The sequence below is a fragment of the Schistocerca nitens genome, chromosome 5 (assembly GCF_023898315.1).
Source record: "Schistocerca nitens isolate TAMUIC-IGC-003100 chromosome 5, iqSchNite1.1, whole genome shotgun sequence".
NCBI lineage: Eukaryota > Metazoa > Arthropoda > Insecta > Orthoptera > Acrididae > Schistocerca > Schistocerca nitens.
In genome coordinates, this window is record NC_064618.1 from 800433837 (window position 1) to 800449776 (window position 15940).

The following is a 15940-nucleotide window of genomic DNA, read 5'->3' on the forward strand; positions in this document are numbered from 1 at the left end:
ATTTTAGTTTCTTTTTCCCATAAAGTTTCCCCTTCCTCAATAACTTACTGTTCAATTTGACGTCATTTTTGAGCAGTGATTCTCTTTCTACAGCATTTTGAACCTGGAACTTTATTTATGGACACCCTGTACATTAATACTAAAAATAACAAGTGGTCAGAAAGGGCAGCCAGTATTTATCTTCAGCCAGTGAAGTTCTAAGTACTGACAACAGAAACATATAAAAGTAGAGAAACCTATCTGGAATTGTTCGTTTCTTGTTGAGAGAGGAAAGAGAGAGAGGGTTGGGTAGGAGAGGCAGGCACTCAGACCCCAAGCTGAGACGGATTCGCCTGTTGTAAGGACAACAAGATATAAAAGATATTTGTTTTCCTTTGCACACTACTGGAAGTTACACACATCAAAAAGTGAATGCTATTTACAAAACCTGTTATAACTGGATCGCACAGCAGTTAATCCGGGCGTCACATCTCCTTAGTTAACTCTGATGGGCATGAACAAAGATTATAATGGAGCACAGGTTTGGATGAAAACGAGCTGCCTGTTATCATGGAGTTTCTTATGGGTGACATAAATGAATACAGTGGAAAATCCTGGATGGAATGTTGCAATATTATGAAAAGGATATTTGCTACTCACCATACAGCACTAACACTGAGTCGCAGATAGGCACAACAAAAAGACTGTCACAAAATAAGCTTTAGGCCAACTAGGCCTTTATCAAAAATAGACACCACACACACACACACACACACACACACACACGCCCACAGTTTCTGGCAGTTGAAGCCAGAGACACTTTTTGTCGTGTCTATCTGCGACTCAGTGTCTCCACTATACGGTGAGTAGCAACTATCTATCCTCTCCATAATATTGATAAATGAATACAATCAGTACAGGCGAGAAGGTAGGAAATTCAATCACATAACATTCCCAACTTTTTCTGTCATATTCTACAGCAGGCCTCATTCTAGATTATAGACTCATGGTTGAAACAATTGTACTATGTAGTTGGAGCAGCTGCTATTTTGATTGTTCTGTTAAATATTTTGAATCAGATTGCTTAGGCTGTCAACTGTGTGGCAAGTTTAGTAGAAGTCCCACTGGACACTGACATATAAGACACATCATCAATCTACATACCTGCTACCATGTTCAAAGGAGAAGCTGCAAGCTGCCGGGCAGACAATGGAAAATGCAAGACGGAAAACAACAATATGAAAAAGGTAGATTGCTACTCACCACATAGAGAAGGTCCTGAGTGGCAGACAGGAACACTGAAGAAAGAGTATTAGATACTATTTAGCTACCAGACTAAATTCTTCGTCAGACACAGATAAAACAAAACACAAAACACACACACACACACACACACACACACACACACACACACACAAACACAAACACACACACATTACCACATGCATGACTCACATATACATGGCCACTGTTGTCTTCAGACACTAAGGCCTTAGTGCCCAAAGACTACAGTGATCATGCATGTGTGAGTTATGTATTTTGTTTGGTCTACATCTGATAAAACACTTACTGTGACAGCTAAAACTATCTAGGAGCCTTGTTTCCAACATGCCCATCTGTCACTAAATGTCTATGCAGTGAGTAGCAATCTATCCTTTCCATATAGCTTTCTCATGCTTGAATATGTACACCTTAGCATGTGATGAACAACCCATTTCCCGGTTTATGATGGCATGTTTATTTCATGTTTTTGCATAGAGTTTTATGTGAAAATAAATGTTGAGTGCTGTCCAGAAAAGTCATAATATGTTCAGAAAAAAACCTCTATAGTGTCCAGTGTGTGTAAATGCAACATCTATCAAGTCACATTTAAATATCAAAATTATTTCTGCTCTCTCTACAAACTCAACTATAATAGCGATTCCCACACAGGAGTTTGGAGTTAGTAGGCAAAAATGGTTAAAGAGGAAAGGAACAAGTCACTGATAAGGAAAGGGAGGATGTTTACAGTTTGAAGTCCCATCAACTTTGAGGATACTGGAATTGTAGTATTATTTTATTCGTGGCTGTAATTTTCAGGAACTGTGCAGGTAAGGTTTTTTTTTTTTTTTTTTTGAACAAATTTCAGACATCAGCTGCAAATCAATTTCTATTATCTTTATCAGTTTTGAAAAATTAATTTGTCATCGTGCAGACTGGACACTCATAATGGGGGTAATCAGCTACAGTCTCTTCGAAATAACCATCCGTACATTTCCCTCAAGTCATTTACAAGAATTGCAAAAAACATAAATCAACATATTGATATGTGGACACAGTGACCTGTGATGGAAACTTCATGTACCGCATGAGCACACTACAGTTCTCATAACTCTTGATGGAAAACAATGCAGAAGTAACAAAAAATAAAAACATATAAGAAACTATCAGCCTCGGTCGAGGCTGAAAGTTTCTTATATATTGGATTATCACAATTGCTGACTGTGCTGCAATGTTGAAAATACAAAAATAAAAATGCTCATGAGGAAATAAAAAATAAAAATTCTCATGAGGAAAATTTAAGTGCAAGAACATATGTGAAAGAGACTGAGACACCTTTTGTATTAATGCACAAAAGGCTTTTCATGATGAGAAATTTACCATAGTATGTAATATTACAAATGACAGAACTCAATGCATATAAGTGATTTCTTACAAAAACAATCAATTTTTGCCACAAGCTCCAAAAGCTAGCAAACTTTAAAACCTTTACATGTGTGTTCTCCTGCCACTCCATGGTGAGTAAAATTTTTATCTATTCAATTACGCTAGAGGACAAATGTAAGGATGTAGAGGCTTACCTCACTAGGGGTAAGATAGATACTGCCTACAGGAAAATTAAAGAGACCTTTGGAGAAAAGAGAACCACTTGTATGAATATCAAGGGCTCAGATGGAAACCCAGTTGTAAGCAAAGAAGGGAAAGCAGAAAGGTGGAAGGAGTATATAGAGGGTCTATACAAGGGCGATGTACTTGAGAACAATGTTATAGAAATGGAAGACGATGTAGATGAAGATGAAATGGGAGATATGATACTGCGTGAAGAGTTTGATAGAGTACTGAAAAACCTAAGTCGAAACAAGGCCCCAGGAGTAGACAACATTCCATTAGAACCACTGACAGCCTTGGGAGAGCCAGTCCTGACAAAACTCTACCATCTGGTGAGCAAAATGTATGAGACAGGCGAAATACCCTCAGAATTCAAGAAGAATATAATAATTCCAATCCCAAAGAAAGCAGGCGTTGACAGATGTGAAAATTACCGAACTACCTGTTTAATAAGTCATGGCTGCAAAACACTAATGCAAATTCTTTACAGAGGAATGGAAAAACTGGTAGAAGCCGACCTCGGGGAAGATCAATTTGGATTATGTAGAAATATGGGAACACATGAGGCAATACTGACCCTACGACTTATTTTAGAAGCTACATTAAGAAAAGGCAAATCTACGTTTCTAGAATTTGTAGACTTAGAGAAAGCTTTTGACAATGTTGACTGGAATATTCTCTTTCAAATTCTGAAGGTCGCAGGGGTAAAATACAGGGAGCGAAAGGCTATTTACAATTTGTACAGAAACCAGATGGCAGTTATAAGAATCAAGGGACATGAAAGGGAAGCAGTGGTTGGGAAGGGAGTGAGACAGGGTTGTAGCCTCTCCCCGATGTTCAATCTGAATATTGAGCAAGCAGTAAAGGAAACAAAAGAAAAATTCGGAGTAGGTATTAAATTCCATGGAGAAGAACTAAAAACTTTAAGGTTCGCCGATGACATTGAAATTCTGTCAGAGACAGCAAACGACTTGGAAGAGCAGTTGAACGGAATGGACAGTGTCTTGAAAGGAGGATATAAGATGAACATCAACAAAAGCAAAGCGAGGATAATGGAATGTAGTCGAATTAAGTCTGGTGATGCTGAGGAAATGAGACACTTAAAGTAGTAAATGAGTTTTGCTATTTGGGGAGCAAAATAAATGATGATGGTCAAAGTAGAGAGGATATAAAATGTAGACTGGCAGTGGCAAGGAAAGCATTTCTGAAGAAGAGAAATTTGTTAACATCGAGTATAGATTTAAGTGTCAGGAAGTCGTTTCTGAAAGTATTTGTATGGAGTGTAGCCATGTATGGAAGTGAAACATTGACGATAAATAGTTTGGACAAGAAGAGAATAGAAGCTTTCGAAATGTGGTGCTACAGAAGGATGCTAAAGATTAGATGGGCAGATCACATAACTAATGAGGAGGTACTGAATAGGATTGGGGAGAAGAGGAGCTTGTGGCACAACTTGACTAGAAGAAGGGATCGGATGGTAGGACTTGTTCTGAGACATCGAGGGATCACCAATTTGGTATTGGAGGGCAGCGTGGAGGGTAAAAATCAAAGAGGGAGACCAAGAGATGAATACACTAAGCAGATTCAGATGGATGTAGGCTGCAGTACGTACTGGGAGATGAAGAAGCTTGCACAGGATAGAGTGGCATGGAGAGCTGCATCAAACCAGTCTCAGGACTGAAGACCACCACAACAACAACAACATGATATCCTGCAAAGACACATACTGGCAAAGGAGAATACAAGATTTCACTTGGTGCATGGCTGCATGAATTTATTCAATCAGTTTTTTTCCTCCAAAGTTATACTGTTAAAGGATAAAATTTCTACTGGGCAAAATTGTCAGTCCTACAAAGTGCATAACATTTTTAATATGGCAAAAGAGTTCATGATGAAGCATTGATTTTTCTCTCATTTTCTTGTAAATGTTACACAATGTGTTGACAAATTAAGTTACTAACTTCACAATTTAAACATAAAAAACTATACCTTCATAATCTCTCGAACACCCTTGTAATCGACACCACCAATAATGCGACGAATTAAGCTGAAACACTCAACCCAAAAATCGCCAAGCTGATACTGCAGTTTCTCACAGCTTAATATGCATTCACAAACCATCCTATAAACAGAGTTCAGTGTATCAGTATTTTAGTATTTCAGTTTCAGAAAATTAGACTACAAGATTTTTAAAGTTACTTAATTTATTGGTTACTTTGCGGTCAAGATATTCACAATTCGAACACATTATACTGCATACATAAGCAACTGACAATTTTAAATTTTAGATTTGTGATTGTAACACTATAATTCATGTTGCTTGCAAGTACGTAGATCATTTTATGTCTTCTAGTTTCATCCACATCACATACATAATAAAATAGACTGGAGTATACATCATTTTTAAAACACCAACAAAAATGAATAATTGTTTAAAATCAGCAGTATCGCATATTTAAAATATGCAATGACTAGCAGGCAGTAGAACAGAAGCCAGAACAAGGAAGTTCTTTTGAGAATACAAAGGCGATGTCGCAGGATGGGCATTGGCCAGAAATGTGACGTATAATCACAAGGTATCACATGAGGTCACATGACAAAGCACGAGGCACTACTCAAGCATTGGTGGTAACCTTATATGGTAACATATGAGGGCCGGAAGGGTGGTGGTCAGACGCCAACGTGGTAGGGGTTGATGCAGCTTATAAAGGCAGTAGTAGCGGCACCCTGAGGTTGAGTTCAGTTCTGACAGTGGTCCAGGAGAGACCTCCGTGCAAGTCAGGCCTGGGGCTTAGACTTGGGTAGTTTTGCTCTGGCTCTGTTCGTGTCTCTGAATTAGCCTCGTACCATCCTCCATAGGTGTAGTTGCAAGTACAGGAATAGTGTGTCATTTATTCAGTTTTGCTCCAACACACAATTAAAGATTGCAGTAATCCAAGTCTTGCTTGTTTGTATGTATATCTCTGACTGAGTTCCGTAGCTCCTTCAAAATATCCTGTTAGCCTTCTCCACGTCGCTAACTGGACAAACCATCCTCTCTTTCCTTATGTCATTAGGCATCTAGACCGCTCACTAGACACAACATATAAACAAAAATTTGGTGCCAGGTGTAGGGGTCTGTTCATCGTGGATTAGCGTGCAATTATCAAGCCACGAGTTATAGGAATAGGTCACCTGCTTTGAAATATCAATCCTGCTCAGTGTAATGTCACACAAAACGATGGAACAGCTTTGAGAATCCCCTTTTGCACTGCTTGGATAACCCATACACAAGCCAGTGACAGAGTTAAAGGAGCTCTCGAGCAGAAGAAGCCAAGGAACAGACAGTGCCAGAAGAAGAAAGAAGAAGAGGCCCAGACCAACTGGTGCAGCCTCAGTAGCAGATAGACAGCGCCTGAAGCACAAAGAAGAAGAGGCCAGGACCAAGTGGTGCAGCTTCACTAGCAGCAGACAGGCAGCGCCTCGAGAAGACAGGAGACGAGACCGAGACCAGACCAGCAGAAGGACTGCACCTGGGAACACAGGGGTCGACCCAGAAGGTGGCCAGGGGCGGTGCAGCCTCAACAACAGCCGCAGCAGCAGATAAACAGAGCCCAGGGTCGAAGTGGACATCCCGGAAGGTGGTCGGGGCTGCAGACAGCGGCACGTGGTTGCAGATGGCACACAGAGGCGATGCAGGGGCACCAGCGACGATGGACAATGTTGTGGGCAACACATGGCACAGGGCAGGCCATGTCAGTGGCTGCGCATACAGATGGCTGACCTTGCAGTCGGTGGTGCAGAACAGCAGAAGGCACACATCAGCAGCAATGGCAGTGGTGACGATGGCCAGTGGCACAAGGTCAACGCTTCATAGCGAACGATGCACAGAAGAAACGGTGGCAGTAAGAAATACTGTGGTGAATTAAACAAAAATTAGCAGGCATGTCACGTGATGGTAATAACATTTCACGCACAGGCACTGACGGACATGAGCAACCCATTAGGCAATTTGTTAATTTGTCAGATGTGCTAAAATTAATACCCTAATCTTTCCATGGCACTAAGAACACTCTAAATGAGTTCCTCGATAACTGTGATTTAGCATTTGGACTTGCTGACCCAGAGCTGCACAATAGTCTTTTGAAATTTGTTAAGACTTAAATAGTGGGCTCAGCACATAATAAGTTGTTAGTCAGAGACATAAGCACCACATGGCGAGATGAGTGAGCCATATTAGTAGAAAACTGTGGCAGCAAAAGGACACTTGACTACTATGCTTGTCAACTGTTTTCAAGTCGGCAAGAACATGGGAATATGAGCACAATGTGGCTCAAGGTTGGATACAATGCAACACCACTTCAGGGAAGCTATTAGAGGTAAAATGATAGAATTTGAAGGTAGCCCTGCTCTTGTCTGGAAATTAAGCCGAGCTTTATTTATCCAGAGCATTTATGATGATAGGATAAAGACTATAGTGCGACGGCGCGGCAAACAGTTAACACTAGCAGAGGCAATAGAAATCGATCTGATACAGGAGAGCGTGATAGCCTCTTCCCGTGAAAAGATGATCACCCGAGGTGGTGGTGTCATGACGCGAAACATAAAGAAGGCCTCGAAGTGCTTCAAGTGCAGGAAGCCGGGCATATCACACGAGATTGTCATAGCAATAAGGTAATATGGAAAGTAGAACCTGTTGCACCAGGAAATTGCAAAGAAAATGGCCGAGTGCCAGTGGTGAAACGCTCACAATGTAATTTGCCGAGTTGCAGGGGCCCATGTGTGCAGAATAAATCTGTAACATGCCAAAGAAAAGGTCTTTATGCGAGAGACTGCCCAGAGGACGCTTGCCATACGCAGAATTCATATAGGAAAGGTAAAAGCTAGGAAAACTAAGTCATGATGTAAGAAAGCAGACGTCTTACGTCCTGCCTGGGAAGATATTAACAGTTGAATGCGAGAGCAAATATGAGTTTGTAGAACTGGACTGTGAGGAAGATACTAATCATCGCTTGAGGTTTCTCACTGATAGCAGGGTGCGGATAAGTCTAGTTAAGAAAAGTACTCTGAAAAACGGCAGAAAAGGTAATGCAGCTGAATGTATTAGGATTCGGGGAATCGCTAATACAGTTCCAAAAACAGAAGACAAAGTAAACCTCAGATTACAGGTGGGAAGTGAAATGTGACTGAGGCATTGCTACCATGTAATCAGGGAAGATGTTGATCTTCCTTTTGACGGGCTGGTGGGCTGAGACATTTTCAAGGAAAATAGAGTCATAATCAATTATGCCACCAGAAGTCTGTGGATCCACAGGGAACGAATAGGAATGAAGATGGGAGTGAGAGTGTGAGCTCCGCACAGTTCAATTAGGTTGCTTTACGAGATGAAGACAGAGTCACTGGGTGAGCTGTGCAGAGTAACTTCGAAAGAGAGAGAAGGCTCTATCAGCAAGGGCTTAAGCACGAAGCGAGAAACATGGAAAGGCGAAAGTGAGTTCTGATAAAAAGTCATTAGCAGTTGAAACACAACAGCAGCAGTCAACAAGGATTGCCGGAGAGAAGCGAAAAGGGCAGAACCCAAATGTTAGCAGTGTATCACCAATTACAATTGGACCCCGAGAGGGACAGATGTGTCAGATAAAAATAGAGTCGAGCGGAATGCCGTAGGCTATCATTCTGAAACAGGAGATCACAAAGGGTGTGTATCTATCAGAGGCATTAGTAAAAGTAGAATTGGTAGAATGTCTAATAAATGTCCTGAACACTACAGAGAAGTGTGTGTCAGTAGAATGCCCACGGGTAGTAGCCGACGGAGTTCCACAGTGGAAATTGTTGAGAGAATCCTTCAGAGTGAATCATGTAAGTAAAAGTAAGCCACAGTTGAAGATGAGAACAAGTGTCGTGAAGGAAAATATTCTAGTGACCATTTAAATGCCAAAGAGAGGGCAGCAACTATAGAGTTATGCACCATGTGCAGTGACATTTTCCATTTGCCAGGAGACAAATTGTTGTACACAGATAGAATCAGACACAAAATTAAACTGCTGCCAGAAGCAGAAAATACGATGATAAGCTCGCGACCCTACAGAATACCACAAGCACAAAAGAACAACTAAGCAATTAAAGGCATTTCTAGGCCTTGTGGGACACTACTGACATTTTATAAATGACTTCAGCAAAATCACGAAGCCCTACACAAATTATTAAAGAAAGAAGCGCCTTACACCTGTGATGTTGAGCAAGAGAATGCTTTTCAGTATTTGAAGGAGAAGCTGATAAGACTGCCTATCTGCAGTATCTGGACTTTCATAATTACGACTAACACTAGCCAATCAAGTATCAGAGCTCTGCTGAGTCAGGGAAAAATTGGAAGTGACTTACCTATTGTGTACCCTCGAGGACGCTAAACAAGGTGGAAAGAGGGTACAGTACAACTGAAAGGGAGAAGTATTTTAGACAGTACGTACTTGGCAGAAAGCTCTTGATATGTACTGACCATAAATCTCCAAATCAGTAGGTAGTATACCAGATCCTTCATCCAGACTGATGAAGTGTAGGTTGAAGCAGCAGGAGAATGATTATCAAATCGTGTACAAGAGTGAAAAAACAGAACCAAGCTGCAGACACGCTCTCGCGAATAAGACAGGTCAGGGCAGCAAGAGCACGACTGGAAGGCAACAGTAGCCTAGGTCAGAGTATGGCAGATGCGGAAGTCGTAGTGCGGGTCAGGGACTCACAGGCAGGTGAACACAGCAGGGCTGTTGACTGACACGAACAGGCAGCAGTCGTGGTCGACAAGGACAAAGGACACAAAACAGCTGAGCTGAGGACTGTGAAACATTATATTCAGGAGTGTGAAAACTGTATCAGTGATATAGAAAAGTATATCAGGAAACAAGAGAGAGCTGAGTCTATAATGACAGAAGAAATAAGTGAAGGTGGAAAAGCTGCAATATTAAAACAGTTTCACAATTCTTCCATTGGAGGACACCAGGGCATAGAAGGATCTACGTGTGAATAAAGAAACACCATGTGTGGAATGGTATGAAGAAAGATATAGAGGAATATATACGAAAGTGCAGAAGTTATCAAATAACAAGCTCACTCGGAAAAACATAAGGATGCCTCTAGAAATCATGAAAATACCTGAACATGTTTTTGAAAGGTATGATATTGATATAGTAGGTCCATTAAATCAGATGGACAGTTTCACGATATGCTTACGAAGTTTATGGAAATTAAACTGATTGACAGGCATGATGCCAATACAGTAGAGTGCGTGCTAGTTGAGAAGATTATACTGAGGTATGGGATACCATCAGTATTATTAAGTAGTATGGGAAGTAATTTCATGAGTGAAATGATGAACAGAGTGTGTAAATTGCTGCGTACTGAAAAAATTCAGACTACCAGCTACCACCCCCAAACAAACAGATAGTCAGAAAACCCGCACTGAACATTAATGGAGATGTTGTGGCATCATGTGAATAAAGCGCAGCCAAATTGGGACAGTTGGGTTCCATTTGCAGTTTTTGTATGTAATACAAGACCGCACAATGCAACAGGATATACGCCACGTGAGTTGTTCTTTGGAAGAACATGTAATATTCCAGGGATACTGCAGAAAGATCCAGCTGGAATGAGGTTATAATTTTGATGATTATGTGGCAGAGCTAAAGGACTGTATGCATGAAATGCACTGGCGTGCGAGAGCGCATAATGTGCAATATAAAATAAAGAACATGGAATACTATGAAAGAACGCAAAATCTCAAGAAATTTCATTGTGGGGATAAGGTTCTGTTGTTTGATGAGAGCATAGGAAGAAGCAGATAGTGTAAGTTAGATGTGCAATGGCGAGGTCCGTACACAGTAATATGAACAAAGGGGCCTAATGTGGTAATCTGCCTGAAACGAAACATGCAACTTACAGTTCATGCAATAGATTGAAGGAGTTTTTCTAATTCCAGATGCCGGAGTCATACTGCATCACCTGCTCATAGGGATTGAGCACACCAGACAAGAACCGTACACGCAAGTAACGAAGATCCAGATGTCACCCGAATTGTATTACATTAACATGGAGCAAGCGAAAATTTACAGTGTAACTTGGAAAATTCTGAGTTATTTCAACTTGATGGAACTGAATGAAAAATTTGCACACACCGAGGTTCTCGCGAGGCAGGCAATTATGTATTGTAAGGATAGATTAGCTTTACTGAACATGAGGGCAGCAGAGTGTAAAATTGCAGAGTTTGCAGTAAATTGGCACATAGGAAAAATCGAAAAGGTGCAGGAACTAATTGGGCAATTAGCAGGGCATGAACACTAGATGAAGATGGCACTACGTACTTCAAAGAGAAGGTAGATTTCTTAGAAGGAGAACAGAAACAGCTGTTCAGACTTTCAAAGGAGCAAGTGACTATAGTTAAAGCTACCTCCACTAGTTTTAACCAAATGGTAAGCTCCGTGGAAAAAAGTGAAGAGATTATCACACATGGAACGAAACAATTAAGCCAACACATAGTAGAATTTGAGAACTGTACAGACAAACGGTTCCAGAAAGCAATCATTTTGATCACTGTTAATGCGCAGTTAATACAACTCACAGGCATATTCAATGAGCTAGACTGGGCATACGATATGTTAATATCAGCAACTGCTAACACTTAGAAAGGCATTCTGGAGCTGCATCTGATAAATCCAGTACAGATCGTGAAGTATCTACAATTGACAAAAGACGACATCATGGATAAGCAGTTCCCTGTTGCACTTACTGGCAACAGTGGTTATCAATTGATCAGAATTATTGATATGGATCTTTTCATAGCTGGAAACACCTTAAGTTACGTGCTGAGTATCCTGTTAGTAGAGGACAACATGTACAAACTCTACCAAATACTACCGTTACCGTCACAAGTGGATGGAACGAGGCATTTATTTATGTATATTGCTCCTGAGAAAGAGCTACTGCCAATTGATGATACGAAACGGCAGTATGTGAAGTTAAATAACATATAGTTACAGTGTTAAACAGTAGCTCAGAGCCTCAAAATATGCAAACAGGATTTCATTCTCTTGTTTACGTATGATCATGAGAGATGTGAGGCGAAGATGCTGCAACCAGTGCATGAAGTTCTGAAGGATTGCGAGCAAAAGTTAATATTATGGAATGAAAGTCTGTGGACACCACTAATTAATAATGAATGACTGTTTATTGCCCTGGAGTATGAGGGCATTACTGTCATCTGTCACGAAGGAAGACCCACAGTTATTGTGCACGGAGGTACAGGGAAATTGTAATTTTTAGGTAAATGTCATGGATACAAGCTCAAATGGTGTTACAATCTGAACATATAATACAAAAAAATGTCCCTAGTAGTGACACTGTGCCAAAATTGAGTACTGAAATAGATTGCTGCATAGTAAACAACAAAAGAAAAAAATATAAGTGAACTTAAGTTAGATTTCGCGATACAGCCTGTAGTTAGGCAACTAAATGACCAAACTGCTGCAGGACAAAAGTTGTATGGGTGACAGAGTGTATTCAGCAATTTCTGGAGTTTCATGGGCTCTGGTGTGGCGATAATAGTAATTATTTGTTGTCTATGCGAGTACTGTATGTTGCAAGGACTGTTTCAAAGTTGTATTCAAAATAATGGGTGATGACTGTTGCAGAAAAATTTGCGTTAAAACACTATCATAAATCAGTGCCCAGATAGAGATGTAGTATGGTATCATCCAAGAAGGAGGATATCAGAAGACAATGAAGGGATAATTGATAGACCTGTAGTGCCAGCTACACATGTGTGAAGTGATGTTACACGAAATATCTGTCAAAGTGTTAAAACCGACAAACACTGAAAAGGTTGACATAGTGTCTATCAAAATGTTGAACCGGAAGAAAGAGTGTGTGTGTGTGTGTGTGGTGGGGGGGGGGGGGGGGGGGAGAGAGAGAGAGAGAGAGAGAGAGAGAGAGAGAGAGAAAGAAATTAAGTGTTTCCTTTGTCATAAAATGAAATTGTAATCACATTACAAAGTGTGCAACAATGTATAAAGTGTATATAGTAGAGGGAAACATTCCACGTGGGAAAAATATATATAAAAACAATGATGATGTAACTTACCAAACAAAAATGCTGGCATGTTGATAGACACACAAACATACACACAAAATTCAAGCTTTCGCAACCAACAGTTGCTTCATCAGGAAAGAGGGAAGGAGAGGGAAAGACGAAAGGATGTGGGTTTTAAGGGAGAGGGTAAGGAGTTATTCCAATCCCGGGAACGGAAAGACTTACCTTAGGGGGAAAAAAGGACAGGCATACACTCGCACACACATATATATCCCAATATGTGTGTGTGCGAGTGTATGCCTGTCCTTTTTTCCCCCTAAGGTAAGTCTTTCCGTTCCCGGGATTGGAATAACTCCTTACCCTCTCCCTTAAAACCCACATCCTTTCGTCTTTCCCTCTCCTTCCCTCTTTCCTGATGAAGCAACCGTTGGTTGCGAAAGCTTGAATTTTGTGTGTACGTTTGTGTGTCTATCAACATGCCAGCACTTTCGTTTGGTAAGTTACATCATCTTTGTTTTTATATATAATGTATAAAGTGTAATTGATAATGAATTTGATTGTAAAAGTGGTTGTAAAGAAAAGTGTAATCATATGCTATGCCCCTATTGTACAGTGAAATGTATGTATAACAATGTAACATTGATGTATTAAGAGTGAAATGTAAATGTGCTCTTTTACAGGTGAAAACTGATTTATACTTATCACTGTGGAAAACTACGCATTTATGTATGTCGGAGAAATATTGTAAAAAAAATGTGTATGCTTTCCATTACCAGAAGTGATAAAACGTGTAAGAAAGTGGTATAAAAATTTGTAGTAGCTAAGGACAGCATCTACAAATTTTTTCCTAAGGAGGGAGGTGTCACATATTTAAAATATGGAACACCTAACAGGCAGTAGAACAGAAGCCAGAATGAATAAGTTCTTTTGAGAATACAAAGGCGACATCACAGGATGGGCGTTGGCCGGAAATGTGAGTTAGAATCACGAGGTATCACTTGAGGTCACAAGACAAAGCACAAGGCACTACTCAAGCATTGGCGGTAACCTTATATGGTAACATACGAGGGCCGGAAGGGCAGTGGCCAGGATGCCAATGTGGAAGGGGTCGACACTGCCTATACAGGCAGCAGCAGCAGCACCCTGAGGGGAGTTCAGTTCTGACAGCGGTCCAGGAGAAACCTCCTCTCAAGTCAGGACCAGCACTTGGACATGTGTAGTTTTGCTCAGGCTCTTTTCACATCTCTGAAATCGCCTCGTACCTCCTTCCATGGGTGTAGTTGCAAGTACAGATATAGTATGTGATTTATTCAGTTTTGCTCGAATGAGCAATTAAAGATTGCAGTTATCCAAGTCTTGCTTGTTTGTTCATATGTTTCTGAGCAAGTTCCATAACTCCTTCAAAATATCCTGTTAGCCTTCTCCACGTCACTAACTGGACACCCCATCCTCTCTTTCCTTATGTCATTAAGCATCTAGACTGCTCGCTGGACGCAACAGCTGGTAGAATTACAGAGCCAGTTTCATGAGAACAAATGTACAGAGTGGCAATGTGTTGCAATGACCAATTGTCATTGGCAACCCTGACCAAATGTGTGTTGAATGCCGTGCATGTGTACATGGCTGAATACAAGGGAACCAGCTAAGCACTATGCCCCATTGAATATTGGGTGGTGCAGATGGGAATTGCAGCAGTGGAAGCCTTTATCCAAACTGTTTCTGTCACAGTCTCAGCAGACATTGTGACAAAACAGTAATGGCCGCCATTTGGCTGTACCTGACACGCAGAATATTTTCAGGTGGGTGACACAGTGGAGGGCCACGGGCAGAGTTTTGAACTGGCAGTCACAAGGCAGGGGGAAGAAATATTTGAACATGTGAAAACTTGAAATTAGAGCCACATCACTTGAACATAGCCCCACACATTCAGCATGGCAATATGCACAAACATTACGTCACAACGTTCAATGTGCCGCTTACCGAACAATTTCAAGTTTCATCCATATTAATTGCTCATGGTTCACGAGTTGATATATTAATAGGCAAAACAGACTTGTGAACTGCACTGATATTCTTGCAACAATTAACTGAGACACACTGTTTCTTTGCCTACTATTGATGTCCAATGAAGCAAACTTTTTCAGATATGTTAATAAGCAAAAATTTTTGCAATCATCTTGGAAAAATATACAATGTTTACATGAAAGCCCTGGGTAAATCCAAAAGTTGGGTGGTAAATCGAGCTGGCAGCACCCTATTTTTTGAGGATGATGCCAGACTTGTAGCAACAGTGAATGTTGACCACTATTGCAAAATGTTGCAGAACTTCCTGATTCCAGGAAAAAAAGGAACACAGTTTGGATTTAACATCCTGTCAACATCAAGGTTATTAGAGATGGAGCACAAGCGCAGATTGTGTGAAGCGTGGGGAAGGAAATTTGTCATGCCCTTCCAAAGCAATCATCCCAGGATTTCCTGAAGCAACTTAGGGAAATCATGGAAAACCTAAATCTGGATGGCTGAACGTGAGTTTGAACCATCGTCTTTCTGAATTTGAGTCCAGTGTGCTAACCACTGCACCATCTCACTTGGCCCGATTCCAGGATTACAGACAATAGGGCTGGGCTGCTGCCATGGCCATCTCACTCCCCAGATTTAACTGCTGCAGATTACTTTCTATAGAGTTATGGGAAGGAATGCATCTGTGCCAATCGTTTGCAAACAATTGTTGGAATTAAGTCTGTCACTACCCATGAAATAAGCACCAGTCCACAGGATATGTTAAGACAAGTTATGGAAGGCTTCCTCCAACACCTTCATTAGAGTATCCATGGAAATAGGTGAATTTAATGGTGTAATGAAATCTACCAAAATGTGTTACATACCGTACTTTAGAAATTGACAATTTATGCAGTTGTATCTCATATTATATTAAATTACTACTTGCATCTGTCATGTTTCTGTTACATTTGAAGATGGTAGACACAGTATGTGACACCATGTACAAGTTTAATGCGATTGCAGAACACTGGCTTTTTT

General features: G+C 40.7%; 1 protein-coding gene across 1 annotated transcript in view; it reads right to left on the minus strand.

Moving 5' to 3' along the window:
• Positions 1-15940, minus strand: part of LOC126259200 (mediator of RNA polymerase II transcription subunit 23) — a 177091-nt gene that overhangs the window by 123198 nt on the left and 37953 nt on the right. The window contains exon 3 of the mRNA XM_049955791.1: positions 4837-4969. Coding sequence (XP_049811748.1) covers positions 4837-4969 — 133 coding nt within the window. The remainder of the gene's footprint in view (positions 1-4836; positions 4970-15940) is intronic.